General features: G+C 36.6%; 1 protein-coding gene across 2 annotated transcripts in view; it reads left to right on the top strand.

Annotated features, from left to right (window-relative positions):
- LOC136848198 (uncharacterized) overlaps positions 1 to 19,117 on the top strand; it is a 194,725-nt gene extending 175,608 nt beyond the window's left edge. For both annotated transcript variants that reach the window (XM_067120512.1, XM_067120511.1), the window contains exons 3-5: positions 9,249 to 9,371; positions 10,361 to 10,457; positions 16,216 to 19,117. In XM_067120512.1, coding sequence (XP_066976613.1) covers positions 9,249 to 9,371; positions 10,361 to 10,457; positions 16,216 to 16,562 — 567 coding nt within the window. In that variant the 3' untranslated portion in view covers positions 16,563 to 19,117. The remainder of the gene's footprint in view (positions 1 to 9,248; positions 9,372 to 10,360; positions 10,458 to 16,215) is intronic.
- Positions 19,118 to 22,412: the final 3,295 nt, after the last annotated feature.

Genomic DNA, 22,412 nt, shown 5'->3' on the forward strand with positions numbered 1-22,412 from the left:
CAGCGTCTTGCCAACAAGAGGGCGGGAGAGTATTTGCAAAGAATCCCCTGGGGAAAACCTCCTCCGCGCGTCACCCACTCGAAGGCGGGAAATCTTCGTCGAAACGTCCGTCAGCATCGTCTGCATCGTCGTCATCAACTTCTTCTTCTTCTAAGAAACCATCAGGAATGGAATCTACTACGTCAGCAGGAGAATCTGAACGAGCACCACGATCGCCGTCGCAGCAGAGGCGAGAAAAATCGTCGAGAAAAGAGAAAGAGAAATTAGCAGAATCGGGAGAAGAGGAGGAGGAGGACGACGGAAAATCCACCAGTTCGCAGTAACTCGCTTTCTTCCGCCACGAACAACAAACAACCCGACTTTTATGGCGCACCTGTTGCTGCTGGTGAGTAAAAGGAGAGAAGGGGGAGGGGTGTAGAAATGTTCACTTTTAAAGTACGAGTATAGCAGTAGGTAGAAAATGTTTTTGAAATCACTCACGTACCAGTAAAACAAATACAAGGGACACCCTTGAAATGTCAGGCACCCATAACTGGACCAATAAGCAGAGACCCTAAACTGGAACAATATTTAGGGATTTGAATTGTATGCAGGATACTTTGTAGGACTTGACTGTCTGATATTAAGCTTTTGATCTTTGGCACGCACGCAGACTCTAAAATTATGGATATAAATACAGAACGTCAATAAACAAGTAAAAAATGCGCTGAAGATCCAGTTTTCTGTACGGCGTATAATCAGTGCTACCGGAAATAGATCTATCTTTCGGTGGTCTCGGTATAATGTTGTATGAGCCGCGACTCATGATTATGGCTAGCTTTAACCTTAAATAAAATAAAAAAAACTACTGAGGCTGGAGGGCTGCAATTTGGTATGTTTGATGATTGGAAGGGGATGTTCAGCATACCAATTTGCAGCCCTCTAGCCTCAGTAATTTTTAAGATCTGAGGGCGGACAGAAAAAGTGCGGACGGACAGACAAAGCCGTTACAATAGTAACAGAAAACTACAAATGAAACGATATAAAAGCTGGCAGAATAGAAGATTATGTGAAATCTGATTTTGCATAAAGATTGGGACAGAGCCAACATTGAGCTACTAGAATTGGCAACTGACTGAAAGGTGGGGATTAAAGCAAAAATTACCGTGATGTGTAGATGGTCATAATAGCTAGGCGTTAACTATATTATCGGTAACTTTGCACTTCACTCTAGCACCATCGATATTCTCCTATTTAAAGAAAAAACTGTAAATAAAGTAGCGATAAAAGCATACATAAAAATAAATAAAAATTTGGTTTGCTTAGGTTGCGAGATGCATTAACGCTCCCAGACAGATGACGGCATATATTAGGTTAATATATTAGATTAAATTTTTAATCTAATATATTAGGTTACGTAAATTTGAGGCAGCCCCGCTCCCCTTCCCATACGCCTGAAGTTAGATTAAAATAGGTAAATAAAATCTACTAATCACATTCACCAAATTTGTGTCATTACAACTACCAACTCACTGTGAACTCTCCATTGCATTCCCCAATTAGGATTCAAGGTTTCCAGTGATAAACATATCCCAGGAAACATTAGGAAATCGCTCATGGCAAGAATAACGTATTTCGGACAAACACTGATGAGTCCACCCTGGCCCCAACCTATGCCATTCAGGAACACCTTGAATTAAGGGGGATTAGTTGAGGAAGCTTCGATTCCAACGCGAATATATGGGAACATAAATCAGGTGTGATTACTGTCTCTCAGCCATGCAAGTAGCACTTGCGCCATTTGTCCTTTGGCTCTGGGTAGTGTCAACCAGCGCGATTAATAAAATCAAGCTGTTTAGCTACTGGACATAATGCTATCGTCTTCGAGCAAGTAACTCGAGGATCTGTGCGCTCTTTACAAACAGAAGAATGTGGTATACAGTTCGTCTGATCAGTTTTCTTGATGGAATGAATTTCCTTGTAGTTGGGTGCACACAGCACAAAAATTTAAAGTTTACTGTAAAATCGAGAGAAGTACCTTGAAGATAATGTATCACGTGGGTTGTAACTACACCGGATTGAATGTTGATCGTATAGTGATTTGCAGAGAGAGAGAGAGAGAGAGAGAGAGAGAGAGAGAGAGAGAGAGAGAGAGAGAGAGAGAGAGAGGTGTGTCACAGTCTTAATCTTAATTCATTATGGACTTCACACAAGTATTATTCAAAGCATTATTCAAATGTAAAATTTTCTTTGTCACCGGAAATTATTCAGCTAAAATTAGTGTAATTATTTTTTTTTTATTATAGTCGTGTAATTCATTTGTCGGGATATAATTGAACTCTGCAGATTTCATTTCCATGGTCCAGAGCGTAAAATTTCCAAGTTTAACTCAGTTCAAACACCTTTTGCTTAGAAAAAAAAGGTAATGTTTTGGGATATGACTTTGAGCTGTCTCCGTTGCGGTCATTTTGATTCCAGGAGAAAGAGATTGCTCAAAATACCTTTATTCATATATGGTGTTCTTTTCTCTCTTTGATAAAGTATAAGGGGAAAGTATGTATTAATACTTGATGCCTGAAGGAGCTTATACCTGTATGGTCTCTCTCCATCCGTCGGAATCTTGATGAAATCCAGCTCTCTCTCTCTCTCTCTCTCTCTCTCTCTCTCTCTCTCTCTCTCTCTCTCTCTCTCTCTCTCTCATAGAAATGAGCTTTTAGTACAATAGAGAAAACAGATAACAGAAATCTCTCTCTCTCTCTCTCTCTCTCTCTCTCTCTCTCTCTCTCTCTCTCTCTCTCTCTCTCTCTCTCTATAAAAAGCGGTTTTTGTACAACACAGAAAACAGATAACAGAAATTCTCTCTCTCTCTCTCTCTCTCTCTCTCTCTCTCTCTCTCTCTCTCTCTCTCTCTCTCTCTCTCTAGTACAAAGCGCTTTTTGTGCAGTAGAGAAAACAAAGAACAGAAATCATTCTCTCTCTCTCTCTCTCTCTCTCTCTCTCTCTCTCTCTCTCTCTCTCTCTCTCTCTCTCTCTCTCTCTCGGACGGAACAACCTAAATCTTGCAGCTATGACAGTGGGATCCCTGTTAACTAATAACAATGCTATTATAATTTTTCGAACAAAAATTCACCATCAAGAAGCAAGTTTTTTGAACGAGGAATTTCAACCTGTTCCAAACTGGTCTTTTAATAAAGGCTTTTTGGAGTCCTGGGATGTTCTCTCTCTCTCTCTCTCTCTCTCTCTCTCTCTCTCTCTCTCTCTCTCTCTCTCTCTCTCTCTCTTCTAATGAAGTCCACTCTGCCTCACTCCTCCTCCTATGTATTGCTGTATATATATTCATATTATTGAAAGTGCGTTTATAACAGAAACTGTATCCCCTTTTTCTCGTAAAAGCGATACATATATGAAAAAATCAGTTCTCTCTCTCTCTCTCTCTCTCTCTCTCTCTCTCTCTCTCTCTCTCTCTCTCTCTCTCTCTCATAAAATTGTGGTTTTGGCAGAATAGAGAAAACCGAACAGAAATCATTCTCTCTCTCTCTTCTCTCTCTCTCCCCCTCATAAAAATGCGCTTTTTGTACAACAAAGCAAACAAATAACAGAAATCATTCTCTCTCTCTCTCTCTCTCTCTCTCTCTCTCTCTCTCTCTCTCTCTCTCTCTCTCTCTCATAAAAATGCGGTTTTGGTACGATATAGAAAACATATAAAAAGTCATTCTCTCTCTCTCTCTCTCTCTCTCTCTCTCTCTCTCTCTCTCTCTCTCTCTCTCTCTCTCTCATAAAAAGGCGCGTTCATCACATTAGAGAAAATATATTAAAGAAATCGTTCTTTCCCTAAAAACTAAAAATCGGTTTGCGCACATCAAAGAAAATTCACAACAGAAACCATTCTCTCTCTCTCTCTCTCTCTCTCTCTCTCTCTCTCTCTCTCTCTCTCTCTCTCTCTCTCTCTCTCTCTCACACACACACAAACACACACAAAACCGAACTTTTTCCCCGAAAAATAAATTGACAAAAACGCATTAAAGAAATTCATATCATCGTGGCCAGTCCAGACAGGAACGTGAGGGAGACGTTGACCCTAAATTAAACGATCCGTTTGTGATTTTCGTTACGGGGGTAAATTCCGAGACACGAAGCGTACCAGGGCGGTTTAGATTTCGGTGTATGCTCTCCGGAGCTAGAAAACTCATGCTCCTCCAGACCACACCACGCTCCAAGCTCACCGCAAATGAATATTGGTCCCAAATTTTGTGGCCTGCGACGATTGGATTAGTTTCCCTTTTTTTTTTCTTTGACCAGTCTCATATATACTGTATATATGTATATATATGTATATATAATATCTATGTAATATATATTATATATAAACATATATATGCATATACATGTGTATATATACACATATATATGGGCATGTCAGTGTCAAGACATATAATCCATTGATATCGAATACACCTTAACTTGGAAATAGCATATACTTATTTTACTAATCTCTCTCTCTCTCTCTCTCTCTCTCTCTCTCTCTCTCTCTCTCTCTCTCTCTCTCTCTCTCTCTCTCTCTCCATTTATATATACCGTATATGTGTATGTATATACATATATATAGGCATGTTAGTGTCAAGATACATATAATCCATTGATATCGAATACACCTTAATTTGGAATAGAATATACTTATTTTACTAATCTCTCTCTCTCTCTCTCTCTCTCTCTCTCTCTCTCTCTCTCTTTATATGTATATATATACATATATATATATATATATATATATATATATATATATATATATATATATATATATATATATATATATATATATATATATATATATATATATATATATATGTATATGTGTGTGTGTGTGTGTGTGTGTGTGTGTGTGTGTGTATTTGCCTAAAACTTGTAGAGTAAAAGTAAACAATTTCTGTTCACTCCATTTATATTTGGTTGTCCTGTTAACCGCAACGATAAAGATTCGTTTCTTTTATTTTAAAGAAGAGACCCCACTCTGATATGTCACTCGTTGGTTTTAGGAACTTATCCAAATACCTTGACTCAGTCCGAATTTGGTTTGTGTCCTCATTTACTCGTGATTACATGGGCCACCAAAAGTTATATAAAAGCGCCGAAATGAAAGAGGTACTTGAGTACAGAGAGAGAGAGAGAGAGAGAGAGAGAGAGAGAGAAGAGAGAGAGAGAGAGAGAGAGAGAGAGAGTTGAAGCGAAGAACTAACAAAATACAGCAAAAAAAAAAAAAGGCTCCTCTCTATCAACGACCTTGTTATAAGATTATGCAATAGTTAAAATTGACTGCATCGACTACGCCTAATCAGGAAATATTTGAAGCCTCTGTCTTTTAGTCTAGAAATGTAGCCCGCTGCGGAAGCGGCAGCATTTTGTATTTACATGCAAGATAATTTCCGAGGCGAGCCACGTCGCCCACGCTCAGTCCTCCCGACTGGAATGAACGCTGGATCGGTATAATTAGAAAAAGATTCATATTGACGTCAGATTAGCGCTCGGACACGAGACGCCGCAGCGAGAACGGGAGCGACAGGTTGAAGTTGAAGAACAGGTGAAAAGGACCTCGGGTGGAGGCGAGCGAGAGACTGGCTGGCTGGTGGTCCTTGGGTCCTGGATGTGGAGGGAGGGAGGGCATTCAGTCCTGGAAGGGGGGAAGGGAGTCCTGTGGGAGGCGCTGGAAGCTGGGATACTCTGACAGTGGACTGGAGGTTATGGGGAAGGCGGTTGGGAGGTTTTAGTCCTCTAGCTTCAGAGGCAGAGGGGTTGTGGGGGAGTATAGGGAGGTATCGGTCTAGGGGTTGAAGCGTGCTGTGGTTTTACCTTGCTGATAGCCGGGGTGTTGTAAATGCGGGGGTAATTAGGCTGGTGTGGATGATAATGTGGGTTCCGCTCTCGAGTGGCGTTCCACAAGGTGGTGACGTCTGCTGTCGTCATTTCAGAGGCAGGATCGAGACAAAGAGTTGACGAACCTCCTCCTACAGGGGGTTAAGGGAGGCCATTTAGCTGTAGAAAAAACTGATTGGTGGATCTGGTTTATAGCACGCTTGGAATTCAAAAGCTGACGCTTCTCAGTGCCGTCGTAAGCCAGTTCTCTGCCAACAAAATTCATGTAAACCAGCTTTTAATGTAGTATCAGAATTACTTTTTTCAATCATTTTAATTTACTGATACTGACAGGTCGTTTAATCTCTGTGCTCGATACTAGCTAGACCTATGCACGTTTGTTACTGATCATTTAGTTCATATGGATAATAATCACTGTCATGTTTGGATGTCGTAAACACTTAGTCTTTCATGAAATTCTTTCTGTGAAGTTCACACATCATGGCATAAGAGAGTAAAGGAAATTGGCGGACGAAATAAAAAAAAATAACGAACGAATTGAGTCTAAAAACCAGACTGGCAACACGCTAAAGAGAGAGAGAGAGAGAGAGAGAGAGAGAGAGAGAGAGAGAGAGAGAGAGAGAAACAAGATTGAAGAAGGTACTGTACAAGAAAAAAATCGAAAGAAGAAGAGGAAGAAGAAAACAATTACAACGAGCCTTTACAAAGCATTGCGTGTCCAGAAATTGCGTTTCTCGAGACATTACATCTCATTTGACTGCACTGATACTAGAAGAATGTGTGAAATTCAGAACACGGAGGAGGAAGCGCCGTTGCGTATTTTATCTACGAAATTGCCTCAAATGCCTGGGAACGTAATATAGCAAAAGAGGGAACTCGCTATCGTTGTCGAATGTCGGAGGGAAAGAAGTTTACGATATTTTATTGCGGTATACATAAAGAAGTTGTCTGCACTGATAGCACTGAATAACATGGGGAGGGGTAGGGGTGGGGTTAGGGAGGGTTGTGTGTGGGTAGGGGGAGGGAGGAATGATTTTGAGACGCCTCCTCTGTTATATGACAAATTCACCAAAATAATATATTTCGGCCTCCTTTAGATTTTCTTTTATATATATATATATATATATATATATATATATATATATATATATCGAATTTGTCGACCAATAATATTTAGCAATGGGCAAAAATCTCACAAATTTGTTTTGTGAGACATTTTGACAAATCTGGAAGCCTGAGTAACTCTGTACTTATCATTTATACACATTCGACAGTGTATTTACCAGCTAATTTCCTAGAAACTTGTGCATTTCCGCTAATTTCCTAGAAACGTGTATTTTCCAGCAAATTTCCGAGAAACTTGTGTATTTTCCAGATAATTTCCTAGAAACATTGTGTATTTCCCAGCTAATTTCTTAGAAACATTGTGTATTTCCCAGCTAATTTCCTAGAATCATTGTGTATTTCCCAGCTAATTTCCTAGAAACGTGTGTATTTCCTAGCTCATTTCCTAGAAACTTGAATTAGTTACCTGTATTTCTCGCTTTTCCCATCATATATTATCTTTGTTGCAGTCGGTTTATTTCACCTGCATTGTATTCTTATACTTAATTAGGCAGTTCCTTAGTGACCTGTGTGTATATGCTGGCTTTAATCAATGAATTATTCTTTTGTTAATTTTGTATATAATTTATTATTTCCTTTTAAGATTTATCCTCAACGAATAACACAACTTACTTGTATACCATTTTCTTATATTCTGCTTTTTATTTGTACTAATATTTATTGTTGACTTATTCACAATTTTACTCGTTTTTGTCACATTCTGTTTAACACTGCTTCTTATTTCCCTAGATATTTTCAAGTTTTATATTTAAAATGTGAATTGAAATCATAGAAACACATTATAAAATTAACGGTTTACATTGGCAGTTAGTTAGCCACTAATAACTTTCGTAACATTTGTTTTCTAGGATTTTTAAGTAACTTGGGGATAGAATTATTTCTTTTATCGTACATCTGACATCATTTAATTTTACTAAAACTTACTGACACATTTCCATTGTAAAACATTCTTTCACAGTGAATTCTGACATTAAGCTTACAGCCAAGACTTTAACAATGTAGATGTAGAGAATTCCCTTTCATGAAACTTTCTGGTAACTGATATTTTGTAAGAAAAAAATAATAAATAAATTTTGATAAACATTTTCTTTCTGTAATTAAACAGCCTGAAATGCGTGTAAAGGCCCATAAGAATAAAACTACTCATGATTCTGTAAGACTTTCACTACATCATTCTTAATTGCCAAGAGTGAATATAAATCCTTATGTTTTGCACTTGCACATAAAAATTCATTAGCTGGCATTGGAATAAGCATTAAAAAGGAAAGGCCTTTCTATTCAAGCGTATTTTTAGTCCTGAAGACTTAACAGCGTTTAGAACAGAAGTAACGGCCCAAAAATATTTGGTTTCCTGATGTTAATTCTATTTGTTTTTCATTACTGAATAATTATCATTCAGGACTGAAGTAACAGCCCAAAAATCTTTGGCTTCCTGATGTTAATTCTATTTGTTTTTCATTACTGAATAATTATCATTCAGGACTGAAGCAACAGCCCAGAAATATTTGCTTTTATAAAGTCAATTCTATTTGTTTTTCATTACTGAGTAATTGTCATTTAAGACTGAAGCAATAGCCCAAAAATGTTTGGTTTCTTGATGTTAATTCTATTTGTTTTTCATTAGTGAATAATTATCATTCAGGATTGAAGTAACGCTCCAAAAATATTTGGTTTTCTAAAGTTAATTCGTTTTGTTTTTCATTACTGAATAATTATCATTCAGGACTGAAACAATTCAAAAAATATTTGGTTTCCTGAAGTTAATTCTATTTGTTTTTCATTATTGAATAATTATCATTCAGGACCGAAGTAACAGCTCAAAAATATTTGGTTTTCTAAAGTTAATTCTATTTGTTTTTCATTACTGAATAATTATCTTTCAGGACTGAAACAACAACCCAAAAATATTTGGTTTCCTGAAGTTAATCCTGTTTGTTTTTCATTACTGAATAATTATCATTCAGGACTGAAGTAACATCCTAAAATTATTTGGTTTTCAAAGGCTAATTCTATTTATTTTTCATTGCGGAATAGTTACCATTCGGGACTGCAGCAACAGCCGAAATATTCGGTTTTCTAAAGTTAATTCTATTTGCTTGTCGTAAATGAATAATCATTCCTTTCAATATATGGCCCACCAGATGCAGTATCCAATCAAATTAAAATTTAGATTCACATCTGAAGAGAGCGTTGGCTCTTACCCACTTACTCACCCATTTGTTCTCAGTTAGACGTTTAAATCTCTCCCTCTCTCTCTCTCTCTACTTTCTTCGTAGGCATCAGCCGTCGTCTTACGTAAGTACCGCCGTCTGCGACGCCGTCGGGGAGGCCTCCGGTGTGAATACAAGAAGCTGAAGGCTCTCCTCCCGGAGACAAGGAAGGCGGTCCAGCTGAAGAAGGTAAAATTGTGGGTCTTGGTGTCTCTCGCTTTCGTCCTTATGAATACGAGTATAAGACTCGTCGCTCCGTTCTCTGTGTTTTCGTTGTTTCTTGGTTCGGTGTTGTCGTCTTTTCTTGCGTGGCTTATTTTTTGTCGGCTTTCTTGTTTTTTTTTTTTTTCAAGGAGTTGTTTCAAGTTGTTCACTTCCTTTTGTTTCTTTACTTGCGTATCTGATCTGCCCCACTCTTTGGTTTGCTGTTTCTCATCCCTTTGTCTGTCTTCGTTTTCGTTTTTATCTTTCCAGAGTTTAGTTACTTTTCACTCTAATAGATAGCCATATATATATATATATATATATATATATATATATATATATATATATATATATATATATATATATATATATGTACACATATGCATATATATACACATACACATATGTATATATATATATACGTATATACATATAATATATATATATATATATATATATATATATATATATATATATATATATATATATATATATATAGTATATACGTCTATATATAGTATATAATTATTTAGTGACGCATTTTTTGTCATCGTTATTAAAACTGCCACAAGAATTAATACTGTCCTTCATTATATTTCAGTCTATTTTTAGTGCTTTACTTTCGTTGTTATCCTTTAAATTCATTAGTGGAAATTCCGATCTTAAAATTCATTATTAGATTTTTATTATATGTCATCATATAAAAATGTGTTGACACTTAGCTTTCTATCTTGTCATTTATCATTAGATTTTTACTATACATTATCATATAAAAATTTGTTGACACTTAGCTTTCTGTATTGTTGTTTATCATTAATTTTTTATATATCGTTTAGTACTTCACTGCACAGTTGTAGTTTTCGCACATCATCAGCATTTTGTCATTCCTTTTTCGTCCCAGTATATATTACCTTTATTACTGAATTCTTCTCCTCTTCCATCATTCCCATTTCCTTACGCCCTTTTTATTCCAGGTCGGGGTTGTGGAGGCAGCGTACCGTTACATCTGTCAACTGCAGGATGCGCTCCTTGACAAGTTCTCCTCCAAGGGCGTCCCCGAGGATCTGGCAGGTAAGACGCTGAAGGATTGATTGCCGTGATGTTAAGACTAGCGTCACAAGATTCGTGGTCTAGCAGGTAGGATATTTTGGTGTCGTCCCGAAGGCGACAGTCGTGACGGGAAGAAGAAACGACAGAATAACGGAGGCTACACGAAAGGGGTCGGGACAGAAAGATTAAAAAATAAAAAAAAAAACATGAAATAAGAAAATGTAACGACAATTATCATGGCCCGATATCGTGTAAGGATTATTTATTTTATTTTTCTTATTCATTTTACTGTGTTTTTTCCATTTTTTTTTTTTTTGTGATATAGTCACGTCTGGGCTTCGAATATACCTGTAAGTAAAATATTTTTGTTTTTTGATAAACCCCTAAGTTCGTGGCTGCAAAATTCATGTTTTGATGATGAATCTCAATATTCAGAATATTCAATTTATTTTCCTCATATACACGAAGCATTTATGCGAATAAATTAGGTACGAGCAACTTCGCCTTTCAGATTTACCACGGCTTGTAAACATAATTCAAACGCGAAATTGAGGAATTTCATCTCTTATCTCGCGTTCAAAAACATCCCCCAAACATATCTTGCAGCGTGTCATATTTCCTTGTATTTATTGAATATTTATTTAATTTTCTTGACCCGTAAAGAGTTTCCTCTATTCCCGTTACAAACGTCCGGACATCGAAGATAATAATTCTTCCCTTCACCCACACACGAGAAATCCCATTAACTTCAGTCACTTCAACCGTGAGCTGGGAGATGGTTTATCAAGTTTGTCGCCCATTGGTGGAGCGAGCGGGCCCCTTTGAAAAAAGAAAGAAAAAAATTGATGGGTTACCATCTCCTTTGGATTGGTCGTCCATAGCGCTCCAAACGTGGCTGGTCACAAATCATATTCAGTGTCAACTCCAAAGGAAGGACTTTTAACCTCTCACCTGCGCGTACCTGAGATGAAGGCTTGTTCGTTACGGCCCCTGCCGTACAAGTTCTGCTAGTGTTAATGGTAATAATAGATTTTACCCGAGTTGCGAGGCCGTAGTTATAATAATAATAATAATAATATTATTATTATTATTATTATTATTATTATTATTATTATTATTATTATTATTATTATTATTATTATTATTATTATTATTATTCAGGTGATGAACCCTATTCATATGGAACAAGCCCACAGGGGCCATTGACTGGAAGTTCAAACTTCCAAAGAATATTAAGGTGTTCATTAGAAAGAAGTAAGAGGAGGTAAAGGGAAATACAGAAAGAAGAGATCACTTATTAAAAAATAAAAAAAAATAACAAATTAGTAAATAAATAATAACGAAGAATATGAAGAACAGGAAGGTTCTTTAAAAATAAGGATGAAATAACACCCTTTTCTCGACTGTAAATCTTGATGTGTTGTTAGATACGCTGAATATCCTTCAACCAGATTGGTCGGGTTGGCAGAGGATTAAGCAGTAACCTGATATAAATATTCTGTCCATGTTGAACTGAATTGAATATAGAATTTAGGCCAAAGGCCAAGCACTGGGACGTATGAGGTCAGTCAGCGCTGAAACGGAAATTGAGAGTAAAAGGTTTGAAAGGTGCAACAGGAGGAAAACCTCGCAGTTGCACTATGAATCAGTTGTTAGGAGAGGGTGGAAAGTAAGATGGAAGAAAGAGAATATGAAAGGAGGTACAGTAAAAGAACCTTAAGTAATGCCTGCAGTGCACTGGAGATTCTGTTCAAGTAGAAATTTTGACGAAGTTACATTCCTTCTAACAATGAGGGGACTTGTATCCTCATAAAGCTTAAGGATTTTCAGTACATCTTTACCAACATATTGATGATAATAATGATGATAATAGTTTTTAACCTCAGTTCCAGGGGAAATATTCAAGAGCAGCCTTCAGATACAGCAAGCACTGCAGGAAGGCATTGATAATAATAATAATAATAATAATATTATTAATTATTATTATTATTATTATTATTATTATTATTATTATTTTGTTGTTGTTGTTGTTATTATTATTGTTTATAATAATAATAATAATAATAATAATAATTAATTAATAATAATTATTATTATTATTATTATTATTATTATTATTATTATTATTATTATTATTATTACCCCAGCCTAAAGAACTTATACAAGTACAGAATTCCTATGCAGCGAGCGGAAACTGTGTTACAGTAAGAAGATAATAGTCGTATCAAAAGAATAATGCTTGACGAAAACAATAACCCATCTACGGTGATTCCAGTAAAAGCAGTAAATAAACTTTACAAACAAACCAAATATGTAAAACTTGGCTCTAAAAGATGCTTAAATGAAAAGTCAGTATCTTCCATCTACGATGACATCAGAATCACTTCGCGCAGTAATCCGCTGTGATTGACCGTGTCGACTCGTAGCAGAGTTCAACGTAACAGCTGCTGGTCCCCGCTCAAGTACCCGGAGGAACGCTGACAGCCTCCCCCGGGGAACGTCAGCACCACTGCACCACAAGAACTTGCTTTGCAGTCTTTGCAGATTCAAAGATGTTAAGACGTATTACGAAACTGATGACTGCCGTCCTCCGTTTTCGTACCTGTTGACTTTCTTAATGGCTGTTTTCCTTAAATGGAAGGTGGAGGAATTCGTGGCGTTTCAGTCGCTGGCTGCAAACGCCTATGTTCTGGGAGGTGGAGTCCAGGCGTTGTCACAGAGCTCAGCGCCTGGAAACGAGGTCCGGGCTCCGTCAAAATTTAAAGCGTGGAAACGGGGTTCAAACGTTACTTTAATTTGGTTTTTGGAAAGGTAGCCCATGCTATGTTTCAGTTCGGTTCTTTGGAAACGTAGTCTAGGCGTTGTCAAAGTTTTTTTTTTTTTTTTTTTTTTTTTTTTTTAGGGAAGTCCAGGCTTTGTCAAAATTTCGTGCGCGTAAAAGCGGTCCAAACTTTCCTAAACTTCGGTGACTGGGAATGAAACCCAGACTGTTAAACTTCGGTTTATTGGGAAGTTGAAGTTTAGTGTTTTGAAACGGAGTCCAGGTTTTACTGTACAAGTTCGTTTTTTGGAAAAGAAGTCCATACTTAGTTCGGGTTCGGAATTTTGAAGGCGAATTTTAAGCGTTACCAAAGTTCGCTTTTTGGAAACGAAGTCCACAGGCTTTGTCGAAGTTCATTGGGTGTAAACGATGTCTAAACCTCAAGTGTTTAATATTTAGACTTTGTGAAAGACCGTTGCTGGGAAATGAAATCCGGGTTTGGAAAAAGCACTGTTGCTTAGCCGTGCTTGAAAAACCAAAACTGATACACCCAACTGGACAAGAGGATGGAAAGATGAATAATTTATACAGATAAGTAGAATGCAAACCGCTGAACGTTAAGACGTGCGCGAATAAATAAATTGTTTTCAAATCTAACAGAGAAAAAATATGTAAATAATAAGCGGAAAGAATTCCATATCGTACAGTCAAACCGGCTTTGGTGCCGTCACCCTTCATTATTCCGGACTTTTAGTGTTTGGGTACGTTTTACTGGGAGGGGGTAGGGCGACGACCACCGGTGGTGCCCTATACCCAGGCAGGGTATAAACCCCAACGCGGGACTCTGACCCTTCCTGGTGGAGGACGTAAGAGTCATATTGACGTCGCCTTCGGGCGGAGTTGCCTGGCGAAAGCATCTGTTCCCTCGCTGGAAATTGGAGATTAAAAAAATAAGCGGACTTTATTTTATCGTAAATTCTTCTAACAGGTAGAGAGATTAGATTTGTGCAAAGCCATCTTGTTTCGTTACACGTAAAACTAGCGTATTAGGATTTTTTTTTTTTTTGGTGTGTGTGAAATTTCCTCCAACATAACAACGTCTCATGATAAAATACCCTCTTTTGAACTTTTTATTTATTTTTTAAGCTGCCGTGTCCTGCGCTGAGAGATTAAAACAAAAAATTTTTTTTAAGCTGCCGTGTCCTGCGTTGAGAGATTTAAAAAAAAAAATTTTTAAGCTGCCGTGTCCTGCTTTGAAAAATTAAAAAAAAATTTTTTTTAAAGCTGCCGTGTCCTGCGTTGAGAGATTTAAAAAAAAATTTTTAAGCTGCCGTGTCCTGCTTTGAAAAATTAAAAAAAATTTTTTTTTAAAGCTGCCGTGTCCTGCGTTGAGAGATTTAAAAAAAAAGTTTTTTAAGCTGCCGTGTCCTGCGTTGAGAGATTTAAAAAAAAATGTTTAAGCTGCCGTGTCCTGCTTTGAAAGGTTTAAAAAATTTTTTTTTTTAAAGCTGCCGTGTCCTGCGTTGAAAGATTAAAAAAATTTTTTTTAAGCTGGCGTGTCCTGCAATGAAAGATTTTTTAACAATTTTATTTTAAACTGCCGTGTCCTGCGTTGAAAGACACTTTTTTTTATAATTTTTAAGTAAAGTAGACGTATTCTTGAGTTTCAGTTCATTATTGTTTCATTATTTGGTCCCGCAAACGATGTTGATTTAGTTTACTTTTTTATTGCTTTCTAAAACAAGACAGCCACTGCTTATTGAAAACGACCAAATTGCTTAAGATTAATCGTATTTGCATGAAAATAAACCCATAAAATATACACTTCTCCCGGGCTGATATAATGGCAAAGGCCCGTGCTGGCACATAGCCGGCTTATCATGTAACAACAGCCGCACTAAATATATTTGGCCTAAAACCTTCACTCCATTATTGTTTAATAACAAATATCGTCAACACTGATAAGATGAGTCTTGCAATTTTCGAGAATATATAAATTTAGTATTTTTTTTAATTTCCCTGTAGAACTTTAGGATGAACTCCTATTTAAAAGTTTTTTCGTTTTTTTTTTACTTCTAGAATCATAGGATGAACTCGTATTTAAAAAGTTTTAAAATTTTTTTCATTTCCTCTAGAACTATAGGATGAATTCCTATTTAAGTTTTTTTTTGTTTTTTATTTCCTCTAGAACTATAGGATGAACTATTTAAAATAAAAAAAGAAAATTAAAATAAAAAAATAAAAAAAAAAATATTTTTTTTTTCAAATTTCATTTAGAACTGTAGAATGAATTCCTATTTAAAACGATGAATTGAGCACAAACTTCCACTTTAAATGTCAGACCAACGAAGTAATGGTCAGGTTGCTTTGTAGTCTTATTCCCTCTAAGTTATTTTTTTCCTATCTCCTTGATGGCGGAACAAACAGTAAGCTCTTAGTTCTCCCAGTCTGTTGAAGGGATAAAGTCTTATATTATTGGTATTTTAAGGATAAAAAAAAACCGTCAAAAGATAGTTTCCTTTATCTTGAATTTTTTTTAAAGCAACCCGTCAATTTGAAGGCGATAATATACGTAGAGCTGTATTCTATGAATATGGTGCAACTGGGCAATTGAGGGTCTAAAATATATCGTTTAATGTACCAAATTTTAAACAAGTCAAAATTTAAATTATTTTTTACCTTTTTTTTCCTTGTTCATCTGTGCTGCTTTTTCCCGTTTATTATATAACACAAGGATCAGTTGGTGGCTTCAATATATCATTACCAGCAAACCGGATAAGATGGACGATGTCAAAAAGAATCAGAAATTAATTTTTTTCGTTATATTTTCATTTAACGTAAAAGGTTAACGATTAGTGTGCACGCCCATTTAATTTCCTGAAATCTAGAAAAGCATTATCATTATCCGGAGTATTTTCCTTTAGCTAAATTGACAGGTGAGATTGTATTATACAATAATATACAATTTTCCAACTTCTGAAGAAAACTTGAGATTATGATTTCGACATTCTCCCCCAGGGGTCGTCTGCGGCAAAGTGACGTCATCATCAGACATCCAAGCGCTGGCCCTCCACCTCATCAAAACCTCCGGGTCCGAGTTCCCGCTTCCTTCGTCGTGGGCTCCTTCAGGAGGATTACAGCAGTCCTGCAAGGCGAGAAATTCCGAGTCAAAGGCTTCCTCTTGTTCTTCCTCCTCCTCCTCCTCCTCTTCTTCTTCCTCTTCTTCCTCTTCTCCTCCCTCCCCTTCCCCTTCGTCGTCTCCTTCCTCCTCCCCTTCCCAGTCAAGTTCCCCTGCTACGTCTCTTCCCTTCGGCGATCACGACTCCACAGCTTCTTCAGGAGTTTCACGAGAGGACGAAACCTGAATGGCAGAGGAGATTCATTTCCCTCGTCCGCATTCATTCATCAAGCGCCTTCGTCACTTTCACTGGGGAATGAATTCTGAGTGTTAGAAGAGACTTGTATTCCCCGCTCACATTCAAGATTAGTTTGAGTCACTTTTCTGGGAGAATTAAGTCTTCGTCACTTTCGCGGGAGAATAATAATGTCATTTTCGCAAAAGAATAAGTCTTTGTCGCTTTCGCGAGAGAATGAAAGTCTCGGTCACTTTCGCGAAAGAATGAAAGTCTTGGTCACTTTCGCGAGCGAATGAAATTCTTTGTGATTTTCGCGAGAGAATGAAAGTCTTGGATACTTTCGCGAGAGACTAAAAAGTTTTGGTCACTTTCGCGAGAGAACAAAAAGTCTTGGTCACTTTCGCGAGAGAGTAAAAGTCTTCGTCACTTTCGCGAGAGAAAAAAGTCTTCGTCACTTTCGCGAGGGAATAAAAGTGTTTGTCACTTTCACAAGAGAATAAAAGTGTTGGTCACTTTCGCGAGGGAATAAAAGTCTTGGTCACTTTCGCGAAGGAATAAAAGTGTCATTTTCGCGAGAAAAAAAAGTCTTTGTCACTTTCGCGAAGGAATGAAATTCTTCGTCACTTTCGCGAAAGAATGACACCCGGATGAGGGAAGAGCCTCATTTTCAGCGATCACATTGAAAAAGCGTCTCTCCGCGAGGTATCGCATTGCCCGCTCACCTGAGTGTGACGCCATTGCATATTCACACCAATCATCGTCAAGCCTAAAGAAGAACAAATATGTTTCGTGAAGCGAGCCATCGAATTTTGAGCCTTGTTGGACTTATTGTCGTGATATTTTTCGCCATCAAAACCAGGCTCTGAATCTTCTTGTGAAATTTTGCAGGACCATAAAAATCTGGCGAGTCTAACTGGTGAGCCTTTAGACTCTTTTTTTTTTCTTAGCAAACTTGTCAAGTGTCAGAAGTCTTTACATTTGTTTAAGTGGAATTTCAGGTACTCAGAAAGACTATAGTGACTTCAGGTTCACTTTGGTGATACTTAGAAAAATAGGAGCGATGCTCTTGTTTCTGCCAATTAAATCAAAAGGATTGGTATTAACACCTACTTCTAAGCAAGTGTGATATATGGTTAGATATTAAACCTAATTTGTTAAAATATGCACTTTCATAACTTTAAAAATTATGTATATTTTAGAATGAATGTTCTATTTAGTTTGTTGATTACTTTTAAGTATTTATAAACAATGTAATCAAATATCTGTTATGGATAACAGTGTGGGTTTTCTATGTAATATAACACTACATTGTTAGAGTCATAAGTTCTTCCATAATTACTGCCCTTCCGAAAAATTATCATCCAATTTGCCAGCCTTTACTGCTTTCTGGGACTTTCATAATATATTTGGGAATATCTTTCTGATATTAAATGGAATACGTACAGATGTCAGGAGATAATTGTTTCCGGGTCTTTTCATTTACTAAATTATGGAATTCATTTTGTTCTTTGTAGCATTTTGCAATTAATCTGTGACAGCAATATGTATTTTCTTATTCCAAGGAAATGTCAGCTGCACTTTTATGAATTTCTCCTTACTAGGTATACTAGCTTAAGCCTGGCAACACTGTTCATTTTAATTCTTGACCATAAATGTTTCTTCGTTCATTTTTTGTTTATAATTAAGTCACAGCCTCCGAATATTTATCTTTGATACGTTTGTTGGTATGAAACCCTGAGGAAAAGTCCCCAAAATTAAGCAACCCTAAAGTCGCCGTGAAGATATACGCTCTTATATACTCTATACAGGTTTTCAACTTTTGACAGCTACCTTTTTTTTTCGGAATATATATCAACACCGTTTTGTACTAATTCTCATCCTATAACTGCTGTGAGAATTTGCGAATATTAAATATATACATCTGCTTTTATTGGCAGTTAATACCGAGTAGAAAAATAATTACGTGCTTGTGATACATAGTTATAAAACAAATTTGTTTAGATAAAATTTAAACAAATTAATACATGCCACCCTATTTCGTGCTGTTATGAATGTATATTAGCAATAAGAGTAAGTTTCTTAAAAAAAAGTAAAAAAAAAAGTGTGTGCTAAGTGACCATCAACAATTTGTGGATTTTTTCTAAAATGCTTCTTGGAAATTCCAAGAACAGTTTTTGATTCTTTCATCCATCCATTTATTTATTAGCAAGTGTGACAAATTTGGGTGAAATCTTTAATGAATAGATTTAATTCAAAGATATTTCGAAAAGGTCCTTTAAAAATTGAATTATAAAAGAACTGCTCATCATTCGCTAAAATATTACTATATATTTGGATGCTTCGAAGGTGATACAACCTATCTTAGGGTATTTACGTTCTGTGATAATAGAAGTAATTTATTTTGTAGATTAGTTCCATTTTATTTGTTGATTTTAAAAAAAAAATATTAACGCTCTCCATACAATACCTTACTAAAGTTACTTATTGTTTTAAAATGTAATGCTAACAGTTCTGTTAAATAACAATGTTATGCATGGCTGTTCAGAAAATAAAATTTTATTTGGGATATTGTGATTTTACTTGTCCTTAATCCTGAACTCTGCCATGAGTCTTATCATAAAAGGGACTTCTATTTGTTTATTTTTTCCTTAATTTTAGGGTGGTGATACTAGCGGATCCAGGGTGGGGGGAGGGGCGACCTGGGCACGTGCCCCCTCCCCATGAAAACTGATGACAAAACAATAATATTGAAGATTTAGATAATAATAACATAAATGAGAAATATAAAAATGGGAAAAAATAATAAATCTATTATAGAAATATATATAAATATATATATATATATATATATATATATATATATATATATATATATACATATATATACATACATACATACATACATACATACATAATATATATAATATGAAAATTGGTGGCTCCAATGAAATTTTTTTGGATCCGCTAGTGGGTGGTGATATTGGTACAAGAGGGGTGGGGGACCGTTTTGTTTGGGAACCACGAAATTTAAGGTAGAAAACGTAACAATAATATTAAAATATCTTCTTGCTTGTTAAAGATGTGTTTCAATTGAAATATTTCTTATTCTGATTGAAAATGTAACAGAAATATAAAAATATCTTCCTAGTTAAAGAAATGCTGTTATTGAAACATCTCTCACTCGGCTTGCACGGTCTCTTACACGGAAAGGCGCTCGCTCAGTGTAAGATTTAAAAGAACTATGATTGACCTGTTACGTCCAGTTACTTCGCGCAGCTCCTCAGGAAAGCAAGTGCCATTTCCGTAAATTCAAGATACCGAGCAATTTCCTTCATATATCTTGCAAGACAGTTATGAATGCAAGCTCGAGAAGATCTCGCACACAAGAAAAAGAAAAATAAATTACGAACGGATAAAGAAATGGACGAAAACGTAAGTTTAACTCGCCGAACGGACAAAAAAGATTCGGTTCAGTCAAAGCTCCGTTCTGATAAATAAAGGAATGCTCCGTGAGCACGTAATTCACCCGTGACGATAAAGAGAGAGATTGAGAGAGAGAGAGAGAGAGAGAAAGTATACAAATCACGTACTTCAGCCCGATTCCGTTGAACCGTTGAAGTTCGTTGGTGACGAGAGAGAGAGAGAGAAAGTATACAAATCTCGTACTTGAGACCGATTCCGTTCAAGTTCAACTGTTGACGAGGGGGAGAGAGAGAGAGAGAAAGTATACAATTCGCGTACCTCAGCCCCGTACGTTCAAGTTTAATTGATGACGGGTATACTAATCACGTACCTCAGCCCGATACGTTCAAGTTCCATTGGTAACGAAAGAGAGAAAGTATACAATTCACGTACCTCAGCCGATTCCGTTCGATTGATGACGAGAGAGAAAAAGAGAGAGAGAGAGAGGGAAAGTATACAAATCACGTACTACTGCCCGATCCGTTCAAGTCCAGTTGGTGACGAGAGAGATAAAGAGAAAGAAAGTATACAAACCACGATACGTTCAACTGCAGCTGGTGACGAGAGAGAGAAAAAGAGAAAGCATACAAATCACCTACCACAGCCCGATCCGTTCAAGTTCAATTGATGTGATGAGCGGCCGAGGAAGACGTCACCTTACCTGCTCTTCAAACGCTGGCTACACACGTTCACTTCCGGCTCACAAAATGGGTTATCTCGGACGGATTCGCCAACCTGAAAATGCCTATCATTCTTTCCTTAATGTCATGCCTGCGGAATGGAAAGGAGAATGCCATGTCATCCTTCTTCAAGTCGCAAAGTAGCGTTATTTATCAGAGGTATACAGAATGCCAACTATATATCGACTCGGTAAGTCGCAGTCAGCCACGGGTCATTTACTGCCGCCAATTTTATTCTCGTGTCATTTATTGTATTTCTTTTCCTCGATCTGGTTTTTGCTCGCCAGAACATACAAGTTTAGAATGATTCGCTCATATCGTTACTGTTATTGTTCCGTTATTCTACACCGGAATATGAAAAAATTGTCCATGTTATTCTTGATCACTTTGCTTTTATCATAACGCGCAATTTTTTTGAATTTTTTTTTAATTTCCTTTTATTATGTTTTCACTTTGTTATTTCATTTTCTCAGACCAGAATAAAAAAAAATTCCAGTTTCTATTTTTTTTTTTTTTTTTACAAAATACGAATTCATGTGTTGTCGTTTTTATAATGTCGTTCCCAAACCGAAACATAAACTTGGCATTTTTTATTTTCCCTCTGGCATTCTGCATTACACACAATATAACGCAATTTAATTAATTTTTTTGTACAATTTTGTCCACAAATTTGACAATTTTTATTTTCACTCCGTCATTTTGTATTACAAACAACATACGACTTATTAATTTAACTTTGTATTTTTTTTTTTTTTTTTTAAGAAGAAGAAGAACGGATTCACCCCCAACCGCCTTGGCCCCTGCAATCGGAACAAGTCCCGTACACAGCTAACATCGCCGCGCTCGAGGAACCGTGAACCGAAGAACAGAGTAAATAAAGGTCCTCATGAAACGCCTCTCCAACAGAGGGCGCCGTGAGGAGCCGAGTCAATTGGGAGTGTTTGTTTCCGTTATTTGGACAGTCAGCGCACTCGTGTTTAGATAAACAGAGCCCCGGGTGACCATAGGTAAGCTAAACAGTGCCCAGGTGTGAGAAAGGGTCTTGAACCAGGAGAGATTCTATCTGGTATGTTGTTATTGTTGACGTTGCTCCTTATTTTGTAGCGTTTTGCACGTGGGTTATTTTTTTTTATTTAACCGGTAATTACCGATTAATTCTGCCATGAGAATTGGTCTTTATCTCTGTTACAGTCCCTTATAATTAGGTTGATGTTACCGAAACTCGCTGCTGACCTTACTGTTCCGATGCAAGCAGCAATATGTCTCGAGGTGATTTCATCAGGCATTTGCCAGCCACAAATCTGATAAATATTTCAATTTTTCCCTTAATGCCTTTTTTTCACATTTCATTATCTAACCAAGATTTTACCTCATTGTCTTAGTTTAAGCATAATGGGCGATTTCGTGTGCATTTTTTTCGTATTTGCTTACGCCAGGTAATTTAATATTAAATCGATCAATCAATCCCATATGTTTTGACGAAACAGTTGGTTGTTTTTGTCAAATGTATTTTCATGTTAGTTATAGTTTGCTACATCAAAGCTCATTGTTAATTTCATAGCATATTTAACGATAACAAATATTCAACTGTTAGCATTAGCTAGTGCAATGGAGAACTTTTATACCGTCCATAAAGAAGTTTTTCTCAAACAAAGGTAGAAAAAACTAAGCATTTCATGAAAATGGAGAAAAAATTGATGAATTTAATGTCTAGCAC

Source organism: Macrobrachium rosenbergii, chromosome 18 (assembly GCF_040412425.1).
Source record: "Macrobrachium rosenbergii isolate ZJJX-2024 chromosome 18, ASM4041242v1, whole genome shotgun sequence".
NCBI classification, from domain to species: domain Eukaryota; kingdom Metazoa; phylum Arthropoda; class Malacostraca; order Decapoda; family Palaemonidae; genus Macrobrachium; species Macrobrachium rosenbergii.